General features: G+C 42.8%; 1 protein-coding gene across 1 annotated transcript in view; it reads left to right on the top strand.

Moving 5' to 3' along the window:
• The window catches only part of FER1L6 (fer-1 like family member 6), a 109,868-nt gene that overhangs the window by 84,582 nt on the left and 3,400 nt on the right, over positions 1-21,886 (top strand). The window contains exons 31-38 of the mRNA XM_006916569.1: positions 2,477-2,604; positions 6,580-6,750; positions 8,911-9,071; positions 11,057-11,199; positions 13,358-13,446; positions 13,915-14,013; positions 16,294-16,535; positions 18,079-18,242. Coding sequence (XP_006916631.1) covers positions 2,477-2,604; positions 6,580-6,750; positions 8,911-9,071; positions 11,057-11,199; positions 13,358-13,446; positions 13,915-14,013; positions 16,294-16,535; positions 18,079-18,242 — 1,197 coding nt within the window. The remainder of the gene's footprint in view (positions 1-2,476; positions 2,605-6,579; positions 6,751-8,910; positions 9,072-11,056; positions 11,200-13,357; positions 13,447-13,914; positions 14,014-16,293; positions 16,536-18,078; positions 18,243-21,886) is intronic.

Below are 21,886 nucleotides of genomic sequence, written 5' to 3'. Positions count from 1 at the left end.
ACGGTTCAAGTTTTGTTTTCATCTTCTGACCTTGGAGTTGATTTTCAGAATCTTACTTGATTGTGGTAGTCTTCTTTTATATCAACTCTTTGCCTAAATTGCCTGCGTCCTTTTTAAAAATATATACATGGAGCATAAAGCGAAGATGAGTTATTCTGTAATGCTGAGGCAGAACGGAATGTTCCCTGTCCATCATGCAGTCTTCACATTTCCTACATCATCATCTCCGTGACCACCACGTGCCAGGTGTGTTCTAATCCCTAGAGTTGTTGAGATTAGATGTACTCGTAAAGAATGGCTGGCAGAGTGCCAGCCATTTTAATTTAGTAAAACACCAAACACACTTCATGGAGTCTATATGAAATACCCACTCACAACATAGTTTAGACTAAGCTTTTCTCAATTTCATTCAGGAGGTCACTCATGTCTTGAGAGAGATAATTAATATGCATTTCAGGGAAACAGACCATATGTACAACTCAATTTGAGAAATGGTGCATATAATATCTTTCCCTTTACCTACCCCCAGAGATTGACAAAGCTCATTAGCACATTTAAAGCTCTGAGAATTCCAGAAGCAAAGAAACCTATTTAACTGTTGAATCTTTAACAGCATTTTCTAAACTTATCACCCCATGCCTTTCTCCTGCACTACAGAAAACTTTGCAGAACCATGGTTCTTGGGGACATAGTTTGGAGAACCCAGAAATAGAGGGTATGACAGTGGAGGTGGAGGGGGAGATTTTTTGGATGGCAGAGACTGGGAAAGGATTATTGTTTACTTATTCATCCAGGACAAGTCTGTGTACAGCACACGCTTTATGTGTCTGGTACCCTCTAGACAAAGGCCGGAGATGCAGATCAGGTCCTGCTCAGGAGGCAGCCTGGGAGAGGGTGAGCTCGGCTGGAACTTGAGGGCGAGCAGGACCTGGACGAATGAAGAGTCAGAGGGTGGTGGCTCTGGAGGGAGAGTCAGAGGGAAGTTGCAGGAAGTAGAATAAATTCGCAGCGATTATGGACGGTCATTTCATCGACGTTTCTAGTAATAGTGATTGTGTGGTTTGCTCTCCCACGCTGAGACTTAATTACTTAACTATGTAATTTTACAATCTTTTAATTTAGTAAAACACCAAGGTAAAAAAATAATACTACTGAAAAGTTGCATAAAGATAGAAATCAAAATCTCCCCACCTCTGCAATTCCACCCCCAGAAATAACTTACTTTTTTACGTATATGCAAATACATCTATCTCTGTTTTCACGTATCTCCAACTCCATCCGGGTTATTTATTTAATGGAGTCCTGCTTGATGCATTACATATTGATCTTCTATTTTCTTTTCTTACCTAGTGATAAAACTTGGATGTTTTCCCAGATCGGTACATGTAGGTCTTCCTCGTTCTTCTTAGTAGCCACCTAGTGTTTTCTTGAGTTCATGTTAGTATTCGTTTATTCATTCACTCCACAAATATGAGGAAGGCCTAGTTCAAGGTCCCGGAGATAACGTAATGAACAAGGCTGGCAGTGTCCTTGCTCTCCTGGGGATCTTGATAGCGGAGGGTGGGAGTCTGGGGGAAAGAAGGTTCATAAATCAACATGATAACGAGATGAATGTCAGAGCTAACGGCTATGGAGGGAATGAAAACTGGACGATGCATGAGAGTAAATGGGGAAGGGACTATGTTGAACTGCGTTTCTAAGTAATTGACTAATAGGTTGTTTACAAATGTGGCCATTGAACAAAGCTCTAAGGAACATCCTCGAAAATATAGCTTTATGTGTTTGTGCCATTCCATGGCAGGGTAGAGTTCTGAAAATGCGATTGTTTCTCACTCTGCTCTCATCTCTGCAGAGTTTCTCTATCTTCTCAGTATCATTCCTCACCAGCCCCTTACCCTGGCCTTCTCTTAGAAAGCGTTTGCTTGTGATGGTTTAACGCCCAGCTGGTCTGGAATCAAACTTTGCTCTGAGAAATGGATCACTATTCAACCGGCCAGTGCTACATGCAAGAGTGATAGTTATGGATTCATAGCCCATTACTTCTGGGAGGGCCGCCCCATGATTTTACAGATAGATCTCAGAGAGATGACACGACTTGCCCAAGGTCACATGACTAGTTAGAAATAGAACTGGAGTTCACATTCATGCCTTCTGCCCCCTGGTCCGGCACAGTCCTCATACTCAGCGCTCAGCACTGCTTTCCACGGGCGACATGACTCCCAAGAGTTGGCCTTGGGCAAAGCTGATAACTTTTCTTTTCCCGGCAAAATGGAGAGGCTATAACAATGGTTTTTAACCTGGACTGCACACCTGAATCATCTAGGAAGCTTCTAAAAATCCCAAAGCCCAGGGCCAATTAAATCAGAATAGCTGGGGATGGAACTCAGGTGTATTTTTTTAAAACTCCCAGGTGATCTCAGCATGCAGCCGGTGTTGAAAACCACTGGACCAAAGCAATTTCCTTTCTCCTCCCCAGGCATTTAATCTTAGCCCAGCTGATCCAGATGGCAAATCAGATCCCTACATTGTGGTCAAGCTTGGCAAAACTGAAATCAAAGACCGAGACAAATACATCCCCAAACAGCTGAACCCAGTATTTGGAAGGTCAGTGAGTCATGCTGCATTGTCTTCTCCGCATTTGCTCCTGCTGTGTTTCTGTGGGGGCCGCTGCGTACACGTGTGTGTGTCTGAATAAATGTGGCAGAAGGTTAAATACTGACTTCTGCTTGTGACAGTAGCCAGCCAAACCTAACCTTCATGGAGAAAGGCCAAAGTCTTTCCTTGGTCTCTTTAGGAATTAGGTGGTGCGTGCCGATCAGGCCCATGATTTTCCAACGATGATTTTCCTAGACCCTAAACTTTCCTCGATTCAGCCTCCTGCATCTGGACAGAGAGGGTTCCTTTTTTACAAACAAGGCGACCAAGACCCAGAGAGGCTTAGAAACCTCTTCAGGCTCCCACAGCTCATGAGTGGAAAAGGGGCCAGACCTTTGTTCTTGTCTCCTGCCAAAGGGATTTTCCCATCACACCATTTTGCAGCTCATTTGAGGTGACCTCTGAAGTAAAAAGGTTAAACTGCACCCCGACTCCGGCTTTGTTTTCCTGCACAGTGTTACAAACGCATGGCATTTGTGTGTATTCAGGTGACCCCCTCCCCAGTTCACACCCCCCCACTCCCACTGTCTGCTAACACATTCGTGTCACACGTTCCCATTTCCTGCTTGAGTCTGGCCACCTGGTCACTGTGAATTTCAGACTTAAGCAGACGTGGGTTTCGTTCTGCCACAAATAGGCTGCGTGACTTGATGCAGGTGGCTGACCTCTCCGATGCTAGTTTTCCTCATCTGTAAAGCAACAGTAGTGACACTTGACTCTCAAGGACCTTTAAAAGATTAAATATACAGCACCTCGTGCATTGTCTATACTGGCACACGGTAGACGCTCAAGACACATTAGCTTCCTCTCTCCCTTGAAAATCATTTTAGCAGTGGATGCATCTTAAGCGTATTTAATTTCTCTTTTTCCCCGAGTAACAGGGAGCATGGGATGAAATCTTCATCAGCCTCGTTTAAATTCATTTACTCTTCCGTAATAGTTTCAGACCCCTGACATTTGATCGGCACCAGCCGCTTACGCTTTATTGCTCCTGAGGAAACGAGGAAATAAATGATCTTGCCTGTTCAGATTTATGATAAAGATTAGAACGATACCAGGGAAACTTACCCTTGTCTCCCCGGTCCAGAGATGACCTTTATCATTACCTGCCCTCGATGTAACCAGCACTTCGTTTTGCTAAATGCTTTGTAGTCACTTTTTATTAGCTACTTTTACCACAGTGCCATGAATTAGACTGGTTTTATTGCCCTCATTTATGGCTATAATAAACAGAAGAGGAAGAGATTGGAATATTCTCTCCTGCCTCTGATGTTATAGAGACTTTTCCAGAAGCCCTACATGTGTGGACATTTTGTTGGATGGGTATTGTTACTCAGGGACAAAAGTTGCTGGCTCATTCTCGCAGTGTTCCTGCAGGGCGACTGGAGGGCCTGGCCCGGGGTCTGCGGACTCCCTCTCTGGGATCTTATCATTTGAAGATGTCACAGCTGCACCCCCTGGCCCTTGCCTGCTTTACTTTTCTTCATCGCCTCTGACATAAATTGATATGTTTACGTGTTTGTTGGCTCTCCCGTCTCCCCACTAGAACAAAAGCATCACTTGAGCAGGGACATGGTCTGGCATGTTCAACGCCACATCCTCAAGTACCTAGGACAGGGCGTGGCACAGAGTAGATGCTCAATAAGTGTTTGTGGAATAAACGAGTGAATGACGAATGAACGAACAGATGGATGGACAAATCTTCAGTAAGATTTAATAAAGATTTAATGGGATCCTGTCCCTCTGCATCACCCTGAGATGGTACATGTCTTTGACATTGTTACTTCCTCATTTCCTTAATAACCATAGTGCTTGGCACATAGTGGATGTGTCATAAATGTACCATGAACAAGTGCATAATCGAAAGAATAAATAATTGCACAGAGGAACAGTGGGGCATCTTTGCTCTGAAGCGTAGAGGTACTAAACGTTTCAACGAGGCTCAGTTTTTACCCAGTTCATGGCGCGTTCTCTTTTCTCAGTCCGCCATTGTATCTAAAACGTATCTCATTGACTCACAGGTTGGTATAAGCCTAGTTTTTCCCTGGTTGACTGGAATTCCAGCCATGGTGGGATGCTTTTAGTAATTCTTTTACTGACAGCTCCAATGAAAATTCAGAGGTTAATCTGTGCGCACACAGCCTGGGGAGATCTAACAGAGCAATCGAATCCTCTGTCACGGTTGCCGGGGGCAGTTAAGCACTTAATAAGTCCTTCCTCAGTGGCAGCAGCTACGGTGACAGCCACGCTCAGAGAGAGGCGGCTGGAGGCTTCCTTGTGAGACACCTCTAGAATATCAATTACTGTTTGGAATCCAAATCTTGGAGACCCAGAAAGGCAATGCGATGTCTTCGGGCGGAAGACACAAATTTCTCCCTCCCATGGCTGTATCTCTGACTTGCTAGAGCTGCCTCAGTCGGTTACAGTCACAGGAGCCATCAACCATTTCTGCTTTCTTCTTAATTGGCTCCAGGCTGAGCTGTGACCTCAGTCCCCTCCACCCTGGAGAGCGAGAGACAGGGCTAAGTGGATCTGCCATGAGGGCAGCAGCCCAGACAGGCCTGTGGACACGCAGAGAAGTGACGGGTCCTCATTCGCCCTTCCTCCCTGCCTCCTCTGTTCCTTGTTCCCGGGCCAGCCCACCCCCCCTTGTCCCAGTGCCAGAGTTGGCAACAGCTGGAGAAACACCTGTGTGTCTCCATTTGATTTTCAGGAAGACATTTCCCTAAAATGCAGGATTTCACTCAAAATCTAATTCTTAAGTATATTTTCTAATGTTCAGTAGCACGGATAAGGCATTGTCACAGGAAGTCCGACAATACCTATGTCCCTTTCAATACCATGCACTGGTGTGGTATCGTGGAAAGAGGCAGAAGTAAGAGTTGGAAGACTGGCACTTATGTCACTTAGGCCTGATTTATGCTCCTGGGCGAGTCACTTGTGTTCTCTGGATTTCAATTTCCGTACCTGTAAAATGAAGGCATTTGGTAAGGTGACCCCTAGGGTCCCTCTCAGTTCAAGGAATCATACGAGCGTCCGCTCCCTGTAGGTGATGTGCAGGCTCCAACGATGTGGAGATGAAGGAGGCAAGTCTCTGTTCTGAGGGCTCCGCGTCTTGTAGAGCTAGCATTCCAGTCCTAGTGTTCTCTGGATTTCAATTTCCGTACCTGTAAAATGAAGGCATTTGGTAAGGTGACCCCTAGGGTCCCTCTCAGTTCAAGGAATCATACGAGCGTCCGCTCCCTGTAGGTGATGTGCAGGCTCCAACGATGTGGAGATGAAGGAGGCAAGTCTCTGTTCTGAGGGCTCCGCGTCTTGTAGAGCTAGCATTCCAGTCCTAGAATCCTATGTTTTTGTGATTTTTCCATCTTCGATAGGGTTTTCATTTCAAATAAATTCAGCTGGTATTCCCTGATGAAGCCAAAAAAAAAAAAAAAAAAATGGAGAGTAACGTAAAGGGAGTGGCAATTTATTGGGTGCCGGTCGAATGCGTAGAAGTAAAATGTATGCTTTATAAAAACGATACGGCATTTAACTACTGTTTACCCCCATTTATCTCCATTTACACGTAAGGAGGTTTAGAGGGATGACATAACTTTCCAAAGTTTTATAATCAGGAGTTAATGATGCAAAAGCGGTATTAGAAATCAGTTCTGTTTGAGACCAGCTTTGCTGTCACCCTCACTGTGGACTGCACTTGATGGCCTGTGAAAGAGAAGATTATTGGCTGCTGGAAATTGACATCAGAATCGGAAATTGTTTGTATCTCAGTGAAAAAAAATTAAACCAAATGAATACCCACTGAGTCTTAACTGAGTTGCTGAGTGTTTAGTGAGTTCATATGAACTGTAGGCTAGCTAAAGGTGAAAAGTTCCCCATGTCACCAAATGTCGCTGACTCCTAAAGCCTCTACTTGGACCACAGGTCATTTGAGATCCAGGCTACCTTCCCAAAGGAGTCTCTGCTCTCCATCCTGATCTATGACCACGACATGATCGGGACAGACGACCTCATCGGCGAGACCAGGATCGACCTGGAGAACCGCTTCTACAGCAAACACCGAGCCATTTGTGGCTTGCAGAGCCAGTACGAGATGTAAGCTCTTCCCGCTGTGGAGACACAGCTGGCATTCTGAGGCTGTGGCCACAGACGGTCCAGGCTCTGGGGAGGCCGGCCAAGGCTCAGCTTCAATAGCTCAAATGGGCTCCGCGTCAGCAGGGCTGGTTTGGTGACACTATTCACTGCACTAGAGGGTGATGGGTGTTGGGGAGGCAGAGCTGATCTAGAGCCCAGGGTGGGTTCTTCAAGGGTCAAGAACTGCATTGTATGTTTTCACTCAACCAGCTTGGCATGGTGGGCTCAGAGAGAGATGCTGCTAGAAGAGGAATTATTAATATAATACAAACACCAATATCCCAGTTAATTATAATTGACATTATGAGGGCTTATGATGTACCAGGCACTTCACATGGAGTATCTCACTCAATTCTCTTGAACTCATTGAGGTGTTATCCACATCTTAAAAGTGAGAAAGTGTGGCCCAACTCATAAAAAGATTTTGAATTCTGCTTAATTTGAAAATATAGACTATAGATTATTGTTTTAAAAAATATGTAATATCTGACATCTTAAAAAATTAAAATCTTACAATTACGAATTTCAGCTAGGAAAATATAAAAACATGAATTAGATTTTCATGGTATATTTTTAGAAATATTTTTCCTGATTAAAAAATAATATATATTCATTGTAGAAAATTTAGGAAATACAGAAAGTACAAAGTAATGCTCAAATTATTTCACCCAGAGATAACATGTAAAAAATTTTTTATGTATTTCCTTTTAGTATTTTTTTCCATGCTACTTTCCCCCAATTTTGGACTCATATGATCTGTGCAATTTCATAAGCTACTTGTTACACTTAACCATTATGCACATTCTATCATGTCATTAAATGTTCTTTGAAATCATTATTTTAATAGCTCTATGGTGTTCCATCATATGAATTTATTATAATATGATATAACTAATTTGCCTTTCTGAATTTTAGGACATTTATATTTTCCTTCTTTATTTTCTTAGAAATATTGCCACTATAAACATTCACATAGCTATTACACACCCCTCTGATAATTCACTCAGTATTTGTTCATGGACACGGATTACTCCATTGAAAGGGATGCACACGTTAAGGACTTTTAATATATCTGTCCAAATGGCTTTTCAGAAAGGCTGTACCCATTTAGCATTCACTGAGTCTGAGTGCCTGTTTCCTCTATGGCACGATTTTCAGACAGGTCTCTACTGCTGGGCTGCTGTTCTCGGAGCCTAGAAAGCCAGTTCAGTTGTGGAACTCTAGTGAATGTATAAGCCTCCTGAGGTTGAAGCCTCGGTCTCAAGCATGAGAGGGTACCATCTGGAGAGGATGATTAATTCTTCTCACTCTGACGTCAGTGAGGAAAGCCACAGGCCGACGTGGCACATCCTTTGTTCAGAAGAATTTCCTGATGGTGAAGCTACAGGGGAGCAGAATAATTAGGGACTTTATAACCTTTGTTCACTGAACAAAGCACTTATTTCTGGGGAGGCCCATGTGTGGCTCTGCCTGTGTCCTGAATATATAATACGATCTGGGGCAGCAGAGAAAGTGAAAGAATGAGGTAGGCTTTTTTCCTCTTAGAATAAATAGCAGCTAAATGGTTATTCTGCTAGAAACAGAACAAAAACTAAAGAAAAACAACCTGCAAAGAAATCCATGGAGACAGAAAGCAGATTGGCAATTGCCAAAGGCTGGGGTGGGGGAGGAACAAGGAGTAACTGCTTAGTGGATATGGAGTTTTCTTTCGAGCGCTGGAAATTTTTTTGGAACTAAATAAAGGCAGTGGTTGCACAACATTGAGAATGTACTAAATGCCACTGAAATGGTCAACTTTTAAAAGGTTACTTTTACGTTATGTGAATTTCACTTCAATTTTTTAAGGTACATTTCTTAAAGAAAAACTATTTGCAAAGGATTTTTATGTCAAGTTATTCAGAAGTCCTGATTTTTATTCAAGTATACATATGCAGAGGTATTAACCCGAAAAGAGAGAAAATAAACCCAAACCAAAAACAGTAGCCCCCAGTGCAGAATGGCAAGCTGAATCTGAAGGAAACCACACGGACCGTGCTGAGACGGCCCTTTTATGGGGACCTCCAGTGTGTGCTTCTCGGGGCAGCCAAGCCTCACGCTATCTGTCCTTCTTCCGCTTTTCAGAGACGGCTACAATGCCTGGAGAGACACGTCCAAACCCACCGAAATCCTCACCAAGCTTTGCAAAGACAACAAGTTGGACGGACCCTATTTTCGTCCCGGGAAAATACAGATAGGAAATCAGGTCTTCTCTGGAAAAACGGTCTTCACTGAAGAGGATGCTGGTAACTCCCCGCAGTGTTTCCTGTTGACGTTGCTCTTCTGAGAAGTCCACTTCTGGTGGTATCGCTGGCTAGAAACGGTGGTCATCTACTGTAAAAGTGATGCATGCTCATGGTAGAAAGTATGGAAAAGGAGGATAATGAAAATCACTCATAAATCCCCCAAATCAGAGATGAACATGCTGCATGCTGGCATATTTCCTTACAGTGTGTGTGGGGCGGGCGGGGGGTGTGTGCAGAGTACAACATGTCTCATTTTTACAGAATTATAAAATGATCCGCCATATGTATCCCGTTCCACACATAGTGTCGTATCCTGCCCCAGAGTACAACATGTCGCATTTTTACAGAATTATAAAATGATCTGCCATATGTATCCCGTTCCATACATAGTGTCGTATCCTGCTCTTTCTATTTTCAATAGATTGTGATCATTCTATTCTCTTTTATGGCTATGCCATTTGTTTACGTTAAGTCCTTTTTTTTTTTTTGCAGTGACAATACCACCATGAACTTCCTTATACATATTTTTGCACATTTCTGTGTCTACAGTATAGATCCCATAAGTAGAATTGTTGTGTCGGAAGGTAGGCAATAACCTTAAAAAGAATGTTAAGGGATAACTGGACACGGCCCAAATTACCCCCGTAAATATTATACTGACAATGCTCCATTTCAACACGAAGAGGTAGATTTAGCATAGGAGCATCATGGCACGTGCCACGAAGATCCCAGGGAGGCTTTCATAAGCTTGGGATGAGAAGGAAAGTCACCTTTACTTTACTTCAGTGATACAGAACAATTCCTGTACTGTCACCCTCGTCGATTTGGTGCTTAAAAATTGCCTGTGATGCTGCAATGCTTCCGACACGCAAAGCCCAGTTAAGGACAAGGACATGTTACAGGATGTTTTGATGCTGTTATGTAGTCTCACCACTTTGGTGCCAAGATTTCTTTTTACCTTGTTGTTTTGACCGCAAGAACATCTTGAAGTTTCTCACATCCAGAGTTAATTGACATTTAGAGAGTATATTAATGACGTATTGATGAATTTCTGTTGAGAAAAAAATTTTTTTCAAGATATACTTTATTAAGCCAATTTAGTTCCTAGGAGAATATCCTATATTTCATTATTAAACAATTTTTTGCCCCCCCCCCAAAACTGAAATTATATTCATCAAGATCAATTCTTGATGGATTAAACTTCGTGACAAAGATTTAGTTCACTGATTACTTGTTTGTCCCTCTCGGCTTTTACTGATTGTAATTATTGCTATTGGGAAGTTTCTTTTGTGGCCTTTAAAAAAAAAAAAAGAAACAAATTCAACTTTCCTATCTCAAATTTGGCCATTCTAAACTTTGTCAAGAAGATTTGATTCTTTCAGCAATTTTTTGCCTTATTTTGCAGGCATTGTTCCTACCAGCAGTTTTTATCATGAATTACCTTCTTTGGTAAAATGATGGATCAAAGACCCTTTCCTGAGAGCAGGAGTTGGTGGGAGGTTGACCCCCATGCGATGATGACGAAAGACATCCACGAACACATGTAGTGCCCATTTCCCCACCCGGCTTGCGGCCACGCTGCTTCCCCAGCCCTCTCACACTACGGGGTTGGCAAACAGTTTTATATCTCCAGGAAAAATTCCCTCTCCATTATCTTGAAGCCAAGCTTGTGATTTGTATACTCTAGAGGAATCTGATTCAAAGGGTGAATGGAACCCCACATCCCAAGACCTGGACTGCTCTCTGGGTCATCTTATCAACCCACCTTCCACGTTCTAAAAGTCCAGTTTCTTCCTCCTTCCCACCACTCTACCCCGACTTCTTTCTAATCTCTCTTTGTCCTTTTTCTCTTTTGCGGTCTTTTCTCATGCCTCAGTATAGTTCAAGAAACCTTTAAGAAAGTATTTTAAAATGACAGCCCATCACTGTCCCTGTACAGGAGCACACCCCTGACAAGTCTCTTTATTCTTCTCTCTTCCATGCAGATGAGACGGTGGAATCTTATGAGCACTTGGCCCTCAAGGTTTTACACTCGTGGAAGGATATTCCGGAGGTTGGGTGTAGGCTGGTTCCTGAGCATATAGAAACTCGCCCGCTGTACCACAAAGACAAGCCAGGAATGGAACAGGTAGTGGCCAGGACAGTTCTGCCCCAATGGGAGTGTTCGCCCCTCAAGGAATGTGGCTTATTCCCTAAAAGTTAACCTTGTGTGTCCTAGAATAATTGATAATTTTGACACACTCACTGCCCTAGGACATTTAGCAATGGCTGGAAATCTTTTAGGTTGTCGCAAGTGGATGGGGGTGCTGCTGGCATCTAGTGGGTAGAGGTCAGGGTGCTGTTAAACATCCTTAACTGCACAGGACAGCCACAACACAACAAGGAATTATTCGGCCTCAAATGTCAGTAACGTCCAGGTTGAGAAACTCGGCCCCAGAGTCAGTGTTGGATTTAGTGCTTTGTCCTTCTTATGATTTGAGATGTCATACTCTTTTGGAAGAATCTTGACAGTTGAGAAACTACAAAACCCATTTAATATACCCAAGACCTTCTCCAAAATCTGTCAGTAACCACATAGCCCACCAGTTTTCCCAAGGAAGCTATAGATGATGGCTTACTTTGAAGAACTGGCAAGAAGAATCTGTGTGGAAAAAAATAACTAAAAATCTGGATTAGAAGTTAGAAGGGAAGAAAAAATAAACTTTAATAAGAACTTTTACATAAATTATCTCATATTATTATGATGATCATAGAATTGTTTATCCAAACTGGCCATTTTGAGAATGAGAGAGGGCACTATTAATAATTAAGCTGGTACGAGGGGCGCACCCTGGGATTTTCCTAGGCAAACAAGGCTGTGTGGATCACTTTACTCTTATTCTTTAATACAGCCTGATGGTGGACTTATTATGATCTTTTTAAGATAAGGAAATTGAGATTCAGAGAATTTAAATAACTCGCTCAAAGTTACTCAGCTGATAAGTAGTAGAGCTGGAAATTAACTCAGGTAGTTTGAGTCCCTAGACCTGTCACAGCACTGGACCACTCATTGTGGGCAAAGCACATGAACTTGACTATAATAGGGCAGGAATACCCTGACCTTGCTGTCCCAGCAGTGTTAGGATATAAACCTGGTGATACCACGTGTCAGGGAGTGCCTTGAAAGGGTAAAGCTTTATCAGATATAGAAGCTTATGCTTGTTTCCTGAAATTCACTATAGTATTTGAAATCACTTAGTTACTGGTATCCTTCCTGTTGGATACGGCTTTTTGATTAAAGGTGAATGTTAATGTACCTTAAGAGAATAAATCATCCCACTTTGCCTAGGACTGTTAATACTCCATTGAATTGGTTCTTCTCTTCTCAATTGCTAAAGCTTTTCTTATGTCATCTCTTCCCCTGTAAGGCGCCTTTTTCCTCTAGCCAAAGCCCCCCTCCACCTATATCCTAAATATCCTTCTCACCCTAGTGAAAGTCCCACTTCCTTCTTATAAACCCCCCTGACCACCCCAGCCCTTGTCGATCACGCACTGTCTTACCTGAGCTGACAAAGTACTTAGAAAGTGTACAACAGAAGGCATTGCACCGGAATGCACCAGACCGTCTCCCCACAGGGGCTCCTAAATCTCTTGCAACTGGGTAAAATCTGATATGTGGAGTTCAAGGCAATGGACAGGAGGCCCTATTCTGCCTCTAATGAGCTGCGGGTTTTCGGATTATTTCTTTGATTTCTCTAAATCTTGGTTTCTTCATGTGTAACACAGAAATGTGGCTGGAGTGAGCATTAATGGAGATAATAGATGTTAAGGTGCATTGGAAACAATGAAGCATGGTCTTTCTGATGGATAGTGTTATCTTTTTAATCTTTAGGAATTTGTAGAAAGAACAGAGTTTCTGGAGACACCAGGCAAAGGTTGAATCCACACTCTACTATGTATTGCCTGTGGAAGCATGGGCAAGATGTTTGCTCATCTTCTAAGCAGGAATTGTAAAATCCACCAAGTGTGAATATTGGGAGAGTTAATGCTTATCAAGAGCACAGCTGTATCTACCACATAGTAGATGCTCAATAAGATTTTGCTTACCCTTCCTCTGCTCTTAATATACACTCTAATTCTTAATTATGGTATAAGTTCTGCCTTTGTTGACAAGTATTCTAAATATGTATAAAGCTACCAAGCTGTATCTAATATCCATTTCTAGTAGAGATCTGTTGAAACTGTGAATGATCAATTGCTCTATGGTTTGCTCTCAAAGTTAAAAGAGGTCTTCTCCCCTTATAAAGGGCCGTCTGCAGATGTGGGTGGACATGTTTCCCAGAGACGCGCCTCAGCTCGGGCCCCCTGTTGACATTTCACCAAGGCGACCCAAAGGGTGAGTGGCTGCAAACCCCACCTCCTGGGGAAGGGACCTAGGTAGTGGACGAAAAGATCATGACATTGGATCTGGTGTCTGATACATCCCATGGATCGATTGGCACCTGATGGTTATACCTCGCTTTCCATCTGGCCAGTTATAGTGGGGAGTGAGGGGTGGTGACGGTAGTAGCGTGGAGATTGGAATGGTGGCCCCTTTTGGGGTAGGAGTGACTAAGCCTCAACATGTCTTAACATTCTAAAAAATGTTGGTTAATGGAAGGAGGGCCTGCCCAGGGACATTCACGTCCTCGGTGATTCCAGTTGGGGTACACAGTGTTGATGGAACCAAGACTTTAGTGTCGATATTTTTGATCCTGGTCTCATTGAGGAAGCTTGCAGACTCAAAGTGATGCTGAAATCACATAGACACCAGTTGACTCAGCTTTCAAGGTTTTCAACCTAATGCTGCCTTCCCTCGTTCCAGATATGAATTGAGAGTAACCATCTGGAATACTGAAGATGTCATTTTAGAGGATGAGAATATCTTCACGGGACAAAAATCAAGTGATATTTATGTTAAAGGGTAAAGTCGTCAACAAACTCCACTCTCTCTTTCCAGCCCCTCCTCACCTCTTTAATTCCTAATTCAACCTGTGCCTCATAGAAGATACTCCACCCACATTCCAAAAAAGGAGTTCATTCTACCCACCTTGTCGGATAAGGTCACTTTCTTTTTTGTGTCTTATTTGGCTATTTTGCTAAGAATTCTTCTTATGGAAATATTTTTGTGAAGAAATATTTTATAAACATCTCTTTCAGTTAACTGTTGGATACCTATACTTTATGAGTGACATTCAAAATACCTTTACACCTGAAGGAAGGGAAGAGATGTAGTGCTGTTGATGAAAGATTAAGTGTCATGAAGATTTGTAAGACTGCTACAAAAGCTAAGGTGTAGACCTTCCCTTTGACTAGTTCTCCTGATAAAAAAGATACCAACCTAGGACTCGGGAAGTGAAGTGTTTCATATCTCTCTTACATCTTGCCTATGACACAAATGACTTTGTAGGCGTCCCTTTAGCCCCTAGTCAAGGAGGGAGATGAGGGGGTAAAGAATCAGAAGCAAAAGTGACATAAACATGTGTCCTCTGAGAAACTCATCTCAGCCTCATTGTGATATCTCTTTGTCTTCCCCAACTGAGAAATCTTCCTCATCGACTCCCCCATTTCTGGTACGCCATTAAACCTTGTCCATTTTACCTTCCAAATAGCTGTCAGCACTGTCTGCTCTCTCCATCTTCACCACACCTCCACCACACGCTTTCCTCCAACACCTCTTGCTGGAGCCACAGAAATACCAATACCATATGAATTGGTCTCTCCATATTCACGCTTGCTTCCAATAATTGATTCTCTGTGCTGAAACATTAGTTTTTCAAAACACAATCTTATCATGTCAGTCCTGTACTTACAATCTGATCATGTCAATCCCGTACTTAAAGCCCTTTAATGGCATCTTATTTTCTCTGGATGAAGATTCAAATCCCTAACATGTCCTAAGGTATCCCGTATGACTAGCCCCTGCCTGTCTCTCCAGCCTCATCTCACTGCATCAAGACTTCCCCTGGCTTTCTGCTCTCTAGTTCACTGAGCCTCTTTTCCTTCTTAGAATATGTCATCACCTCTTTTTCCATAGGGCTTTTGCACATCTCTCTCTCTCTGGAGACTTCTGCTGCCCACCCATATCGCTCCATCGCCTTCCCTCTGCGGCTATGGCTCCATGAAGGCCAGGACCATCTCTGTCTACTCTCCATCACTGCCCTTGCATCTAGCTCACTCCTTCCCTCGTAACAGATATCACATGTATATTGCTTGAGCGAGCACCACTTTAGCTAAATAATTGTGTCCATACTCCCAAGTGGTACCAATTCTCTGGGGAAAGAATGGTCTTTACCCTCCCCTGCCCTGTAGGAAAGGGATGTCTGCTTTCAGAAAACACATGGTTTGGAATTATCAATTAGTTTGTATTAAAAGTATCTAACTTCTGAATAATCAATTCACCATGGATAAAGTACTAAGGGAAAATATTAATTGTAGCTGACTTTATGCTGGGGATGGAGGAGAAAAACCAGATAAGACTAAAAAATAACAGTATGGATACTTTGGTATACACGAAGCACTTTACAAATATCCCATATGTAATTCCTCAGACTAATCATATGGACTAGGTGCTACTGTTGCTTCCATTTTCCAGATGAAACAAAGACACAGAGAGGTTAGATAATACATCTATGGCAGCACAGGTAGTACATGGTAGAGCCAGGACTGGAACACAGGTGGATGCAGGCAGCTCTCATACCCTCTGTGCCATACTGATACAGGCCTGCTGGGTTTTTGAGACCCACAAACAGACAGGAGGAGCCAGTTACAGGCCTGACAGCAGAGGTCTAATAAACTAGGCCAGTTTTAGAGACCACGGTGTGGCGGATCATCATGTTGTAACACTTGGGTGCAGAGGTAGCATCCCCGACATGGAGGGCTCCGAGGGTGACAGAAAACCGATGGAGCTTTCGCTTCACAGTTGCTGAGTTTTCCTTCTTTATTGCATGGGGCTTCGGGTCTACCCAAGACCAGCTGACACGTCCCCGCCTGGCTTAGAATGACAAGCGCGTTTCTGTTGCAGACCCTTTGCCTCCTATTTTCCCCTTTCAGATGTAATGGAAACTTCTCTCTCAATCTAACTATATCATAATCTTAACACTATGATCTATAACCGCTTTGAAATTTGCTAAATCACTCTTGATTGTACGGATGCCTGAACGATGTGCTCGGAGTGTTTAATCCTCTTTCTATCTTTATTCAGGTGGATGAAGGGTTTGGAAGATGACAAGCAGGAAACAGACGTGCATTACAATTCCCTGACTGGAGAGGGGAACTTCAACTGGCGCTTCCTCTTCCGCTTTCAGTACCTCCCAGCCGAGAAGCAGATGGTCATCACCAAGAGAGAGAACATCTTTTCCTTAGAGAAGATGGAGTGCAAGACACCAGCTGTGTTGGTGCTCCAGGTTTGGGATTTTGAAAGACTGTCCTCCGATGACTTTTTGGGTAAGCCGGGGGCTTCACAAGCTCCTGTTAATGCTAAGGGCTTTGTCCCAGTTTGGCGGGAGCTTGGTCTGATTTAGCTATTAAGGATAATAATTTCAGTATGGAAGCACTCCAAAGAGCCATTAATCGGGGACGGGCTAGATAAGTTATGGTGCGTCCATGTGGTGGAAGATGCATATTCCAACCGACTTAAATCGATCTTTGCTTTACCACTAAGAAGCTGTTAAATTTTGAGATCAATATTGGTCCATTCTGCGCTTCAGTTTTCCTCAGTTATAAAAACGGGGTTAGTCATATTACACATCTCAGAGAGTGTTGAGGGCTGTAAATGTGATAATAAGATTTAAAAGCTGGCACCGTGCTTCATTCATAGTAAGCGCTCATAGTGATAACTCTGCAGCCACTAAAAATATTAGAATATTTAATGAAATGGATAATCGTGCAAGATGCATTAAGTGAAAAAAGAGTATAGAAAAAAGCCTTTCTGTAAAATCTATGTTTCTAAGTATAGAAGAAAATGGTAGAGACAGGCAAGGAGAGAGGAAGATTAACATAAGAGTAAGAACTAATGCAGAGAGCAGCGGTCAACATTAGGGGGATGGAATTATGGGAAATTTTTCTATATTTTTTACTTATGTGAGTGCTCTAAATGTTCACAATTAACGAATGTTACTATTATAATAGGGAAAGGTTAAAAAGATACACAATGCTCTTATGGCATCATCTTATGGTGCCGTATATTCACTCCTCGAAAATACACTGTTGAGAGCCCACTAAGGTTTTGGAGAACAGCTAAAAAGACACTGAGACAGTCCTGACCTGGAGGGGGTTTAATGGACTCAAAGAGGGAGGTGAAGTGGAAGGGGGTTCTCATAGGCTGATCTGTGCTAAGGCCGGGGAAGTCTCAGAGGACAGGACAGGCGCTCTATCCAGACAGCACCCAAGGAGCAGAGAAGATGCCCAGGAGTGATACTTGAAACCGAGGCTTGAAAGTTACACATGGTAGCTTCGTTCATGTCTTCTACCTGCTACCACATTATTAATGCTTTGAGGGCAGTGGAAGGGGGTTCTCATAGGCTGATCTGTGCTAAGGCCGGGGAAGTCTCAGAGGACAGGACAGGCGCTCTATCCAGACAGCACCCAAGGAGCAGAGAAGATGCCCAGGAGTGATACTTGAAACCGAGGCTTGAAAGTTACACATGGTAGCTTCGTTCATGTCTTCTACCTGCTACCACATTATTAATGCTTTGGTCATTATTAATGACCAAACATGTCTTGGTCATATTTGTACCCCCAGTACCTAGCACGTGCTAGTGATCCACTGTGGTGCTCATTGGATAACCAGTGAGTGGACGGATGGATGGAAGGAAGAATGGAAGGACAGATGAATGCATGCATGAAAGGATGAATGGATGAATGGATGTAAGGAAAGATAGATGATGGATGGATGAATGAGAATATCGACCGATTTTATTTATTTATTTTTTGGATGTTTATTGATTTTAAAAGCTCTTCCATAACTGTTATGTGCATCTCTTCACAGGCTCCCTGGAAATGAACCTCAATAGTTTCCCCCGAGCAGCCAAGTCCGCCAAAGCCTGCGATCTCACCAAGTTTGAAAATGCCAGTGAGGAGAGCAAGATCTCCATATTCCAGCAAAAGCGTGTGCGGGGCTGGTGGCCTTTTGCTAAAAGCAAAGAACTCACAGTAAGTGACAGCTGTAGGAGATGGGGTTGGGGGCAGGCAGGGGACATGTTGCTCTTTAAATGATTCATTTTGTGAACTTCAAGTAAAATGCCTTGCAACAAATGACATAGATTCTTTTAGGGCAAAGGTTCTGCTGAGAAGCAAGAATTTTGAAAACTTTATAAATGCATTAAGACTTCTTCCATAGCTCAGCAGACTTGATTCAATAGCTATGTATGTCAAGGTGATTTTCTATCCTCTTGGCTTGAACTTATGTCCCTGGCATTAATTTCTTTTTCAACATTTTTCAAAATTATGCATCAACTGTCCTGACTGATGGACAGTTTTACATAACTACCTTATCCTTTCACCTTTAAATGTGACACTCGGTTTAAAAAGTGATCCATCCTTTTAAAGCTTCCCCGAGAGAGTGGTAGCAGGGAAGGCCCCTATCCCTTTTCCTGCGCTGCCAACTTGGTCCATACTGTAGGAATTCAGATCTTTCACAAATACTGGGAAGACAGTTTCTTCTGCCTTTCCTCTCAACCCATTGCCGTTCCTCTGTAAAGGAGGAAGGACGAGTTAAGTGATCCATGAAGTTGAGGAAAGGGACTGAGGCTGTGTTGGTGGCCTCTTTCCTCTGCTGCTGTTCTCTTGGGGTGAGCATGTTCTCCCCAGGTACGGCAGAAGCACACCCAAGTTAGGACCCTTCTAGTCTCAGGTCTGGATAGAGACCTATTTCTCTCTCTTTCTCCCTCTCCTTTCTCCTCTCCCTCTCCCCTTCCTCTCCCTTTCTCTCTCCCCTCCTTAAGGGCCCAGTGGGTATAAGGCAGGGATTCCCTTTTGAACTTGACAGGGTAAACAACAGCTGCCAGCTTGACTCCATGGTGTCTAGCTTTACTGTTCTCTGGGAGTGTTTCTCTTCCCTCCATTCAGTGTAATCACCTCTTGTTGGTGAGATTGATAAGGAGAATGAGGTTCCTGGCAGACTTGTTCTTCCCAGTTCTCTCAAGCACTTCCTGAGGGTTTGCTATGCGGCCGCCGCTGCCCTTGGTGCCAGGCTTCACAGCTTAGCACATAATAGATGCTCAGTCAATGAATTGGTTGGTGAACGGATGAATTCAGAAATGAAGCAAGCATGGTCTCCACCTTCAACCAGCTCAGAGTCCAGCGAGAGGAACAGAGTATCAACAATGCAGCCACGCATGAGACAAAGTATAAATGACACGGAAGGAAGAGAGGAGGGAAAGATCTAATTCTCTCTGAGGAAGGTGAGAGGTCAAGCAGGGCAGAGCATGAATTTTTCAAGAACAAAGGATGATGTCAAGGTAAAATCACCCAGAGGCAAAGAAGACTCCTGGTGCCTGTCCCTTGGTTTCTAAATACCAGTTCTTACTGAAAGAAACCAGGCATCTTTGGAGAAATGGCTGACTCCAGGTCAAGGGCAGATAAAGCACAAGAAGAATATGTCATCGTGACAAAAAGGACAGTTCAAACATCCAAAAGAATAGTGACTGTGCTTTGCACAGAAAACTTTTTCAGAATTTTGAAATTATTTTCTTACTTTAGCTACCCAGAAATGGAATTCCTAGAGTATGACTATATAAGATAATGCACACACACCCACATATACTTATGTACGTATGCCTGTGCGTGTGTGTTCATCCTCCTAAATGAATTTTCCAGCATACATCCCTGCCATCGATGCATGAGAATGCCTCATCTCATGCCAGTGAGAGTTGTGTTTTAAGAAGCACTAATTATCACTGAGGCAAGCATGTCTGACCTGAATGCAGTCACTTCTCAGTCTCGACCTGCATCACTCTCCAAGGTTGGTGAAATTTGAAGCTCATAAATAACATACGCAGCCCAACAGATCTAGTCTTTTTAGGACCCTTCTATCCATTCATAGATGTCATTAAGTTAATAGATAGCCTTTCGAACTGTCCATTTTTTTCTAGCTTTGATTTAAAATTACATTTGGAGGCTATGATTAGCTTCAGTCCTCTACTTCATGCTTGGTTGAATACTGATGATGGAAATAGATACAGAAAAAGAGATACAGAATAAGGAGCAGCACTTATCAGAATATTCAGTGAATACCTTCTCCCTGCTGCCTTGGTGGTACCAAATAAATGCTCTGGGACCACTCAGGTGGGACAGGGAAGAGGGGACGAGGCTCTTCATGATGATAACTGATGACTCCTGTGCCTATGGCAGAATGAATTTTATATTCTCTGCTTCCCTTTTCTTTGCATTTTTTTTCTTATGGGAATATGGGTCCTTGGGACATCTCTGGGTGTTTTCTTATGAGCAAAATACATTTCTCATTAAGTGTTTCTGTCTATGAAATCGTGTTAAAGGTAAGAATGATATATTTTTAAGAAGTTTCTATTTACCAGGTACTAGGTTGAGCACTGTATATGTGTTATTTCGTTTATTTTTCAAAGGAATACGTGTCGTTAACATCCATGGAACCATGAGACTAAAAGAGGGAAAGTAACTTATCCAGGGTCACACAGTGTAATAGAGCCTCATTTCAAATGCAACTCTGTGTGGACCAAATCCTAGTCACTCAATTCTTATGCTATGCTATGCCATGCTATAATATTCCTTAAGCTACTCAAGTCCAACTCTAAGATAAAAGTCAAAACCATATTCTAATGTCAGAGCCATGGAAATGATTGCAGAGCTCTTCTTAAACATTTCAGGAAAAGGCATCTTTATTCGTTATTATATAAATAGCCTGCTTCTTTTCTTACACAAAAGGGGCCATTTGGACACATAAAACAGCAGAAGATGGAATTTGGTGTCAGAGGACCTGAACGCAAATCCTAGTTTCATAACACAAGTTAGCAATTAGCAAACATCATCAAGTCGTGGTTTCTGCAGCTGAAGAACAAGAGTAAAAATATTGTCTTCTTTGCAGGGTTGTCAAGAGCTTTAAATGGAATAATGCATACATGAGGTGCCTCGCAAGCTATACGGCTTGGATGAGGCACCCAGTGTATAACTATACTGCCTAGTGGCACTTAGGTCACCTCTGAAAAACTTCTAGAAATAAGCCCTTTTTGCATATTGGGAGCCCCTCTGCCATGAGTTGTGGGCTGGCTTCTTGGGTTTCTTCCAGCCATCAAGTCTTGCAGGAGCTCCTTGGGTTCTAACTCTGCCTTTCATGAAACCTGGAAAGTAGAGCCAGAAGTTGCTTTAAAGAGCATCTGGCCATTTGACTGATGAGAAAACTGATGCCCAAGAGACAAGTGCCTTTAGGTGGCATGATGAAGGCAGTCATAGAATCACCTCATGTTAGAGTTGTGCAGGGCTTCATAAAACTTCTAGTCCAATCATCTGGCAACTGCATGAGTAAGTTAGGAGGCAGTGTCCTATAATGGAAAAAGCATGAGCTTTGGAATCATAGACCTTGTTTCAAATTCCTATTGGTCAGCTTATTGCCTGGGTGACCTTGGGAAAGTTATTTGACTTCTATGGCTTCATTTCTCCATCAGTAAAAAGAGAACCTACCTTGTTTGTTGCTATGAAAGATGATAGATTAGATAGATAGATAGATAGATAGATAGATAGATAGATAGATAGATAGATAGATAGAAAGATAGATAGATAGATGATAGATAGATAGATAGATAGATAGATAGATAGATAGATAG

This window comes from Pteropus alecto, unplaced genomic scaffold, assembly GCF_000325575.1.
Source record: "Pteropus alecto unplaced genomic scaffold, ASM32557v1 scaffold164, whole genome shotgun sequence".
In the NCBI taxonomy this organism is placed as follows: Eukaryota; Metazoa; Chordata; class Mammalia; order Chiroptera; family Pteropodidae; genus Pteropus; species Pteropus alecto.
Note: the sequence above shows the minus strand (reverse complement) of the source record. Positions and strands in the feature narration are given on the sequence as shown.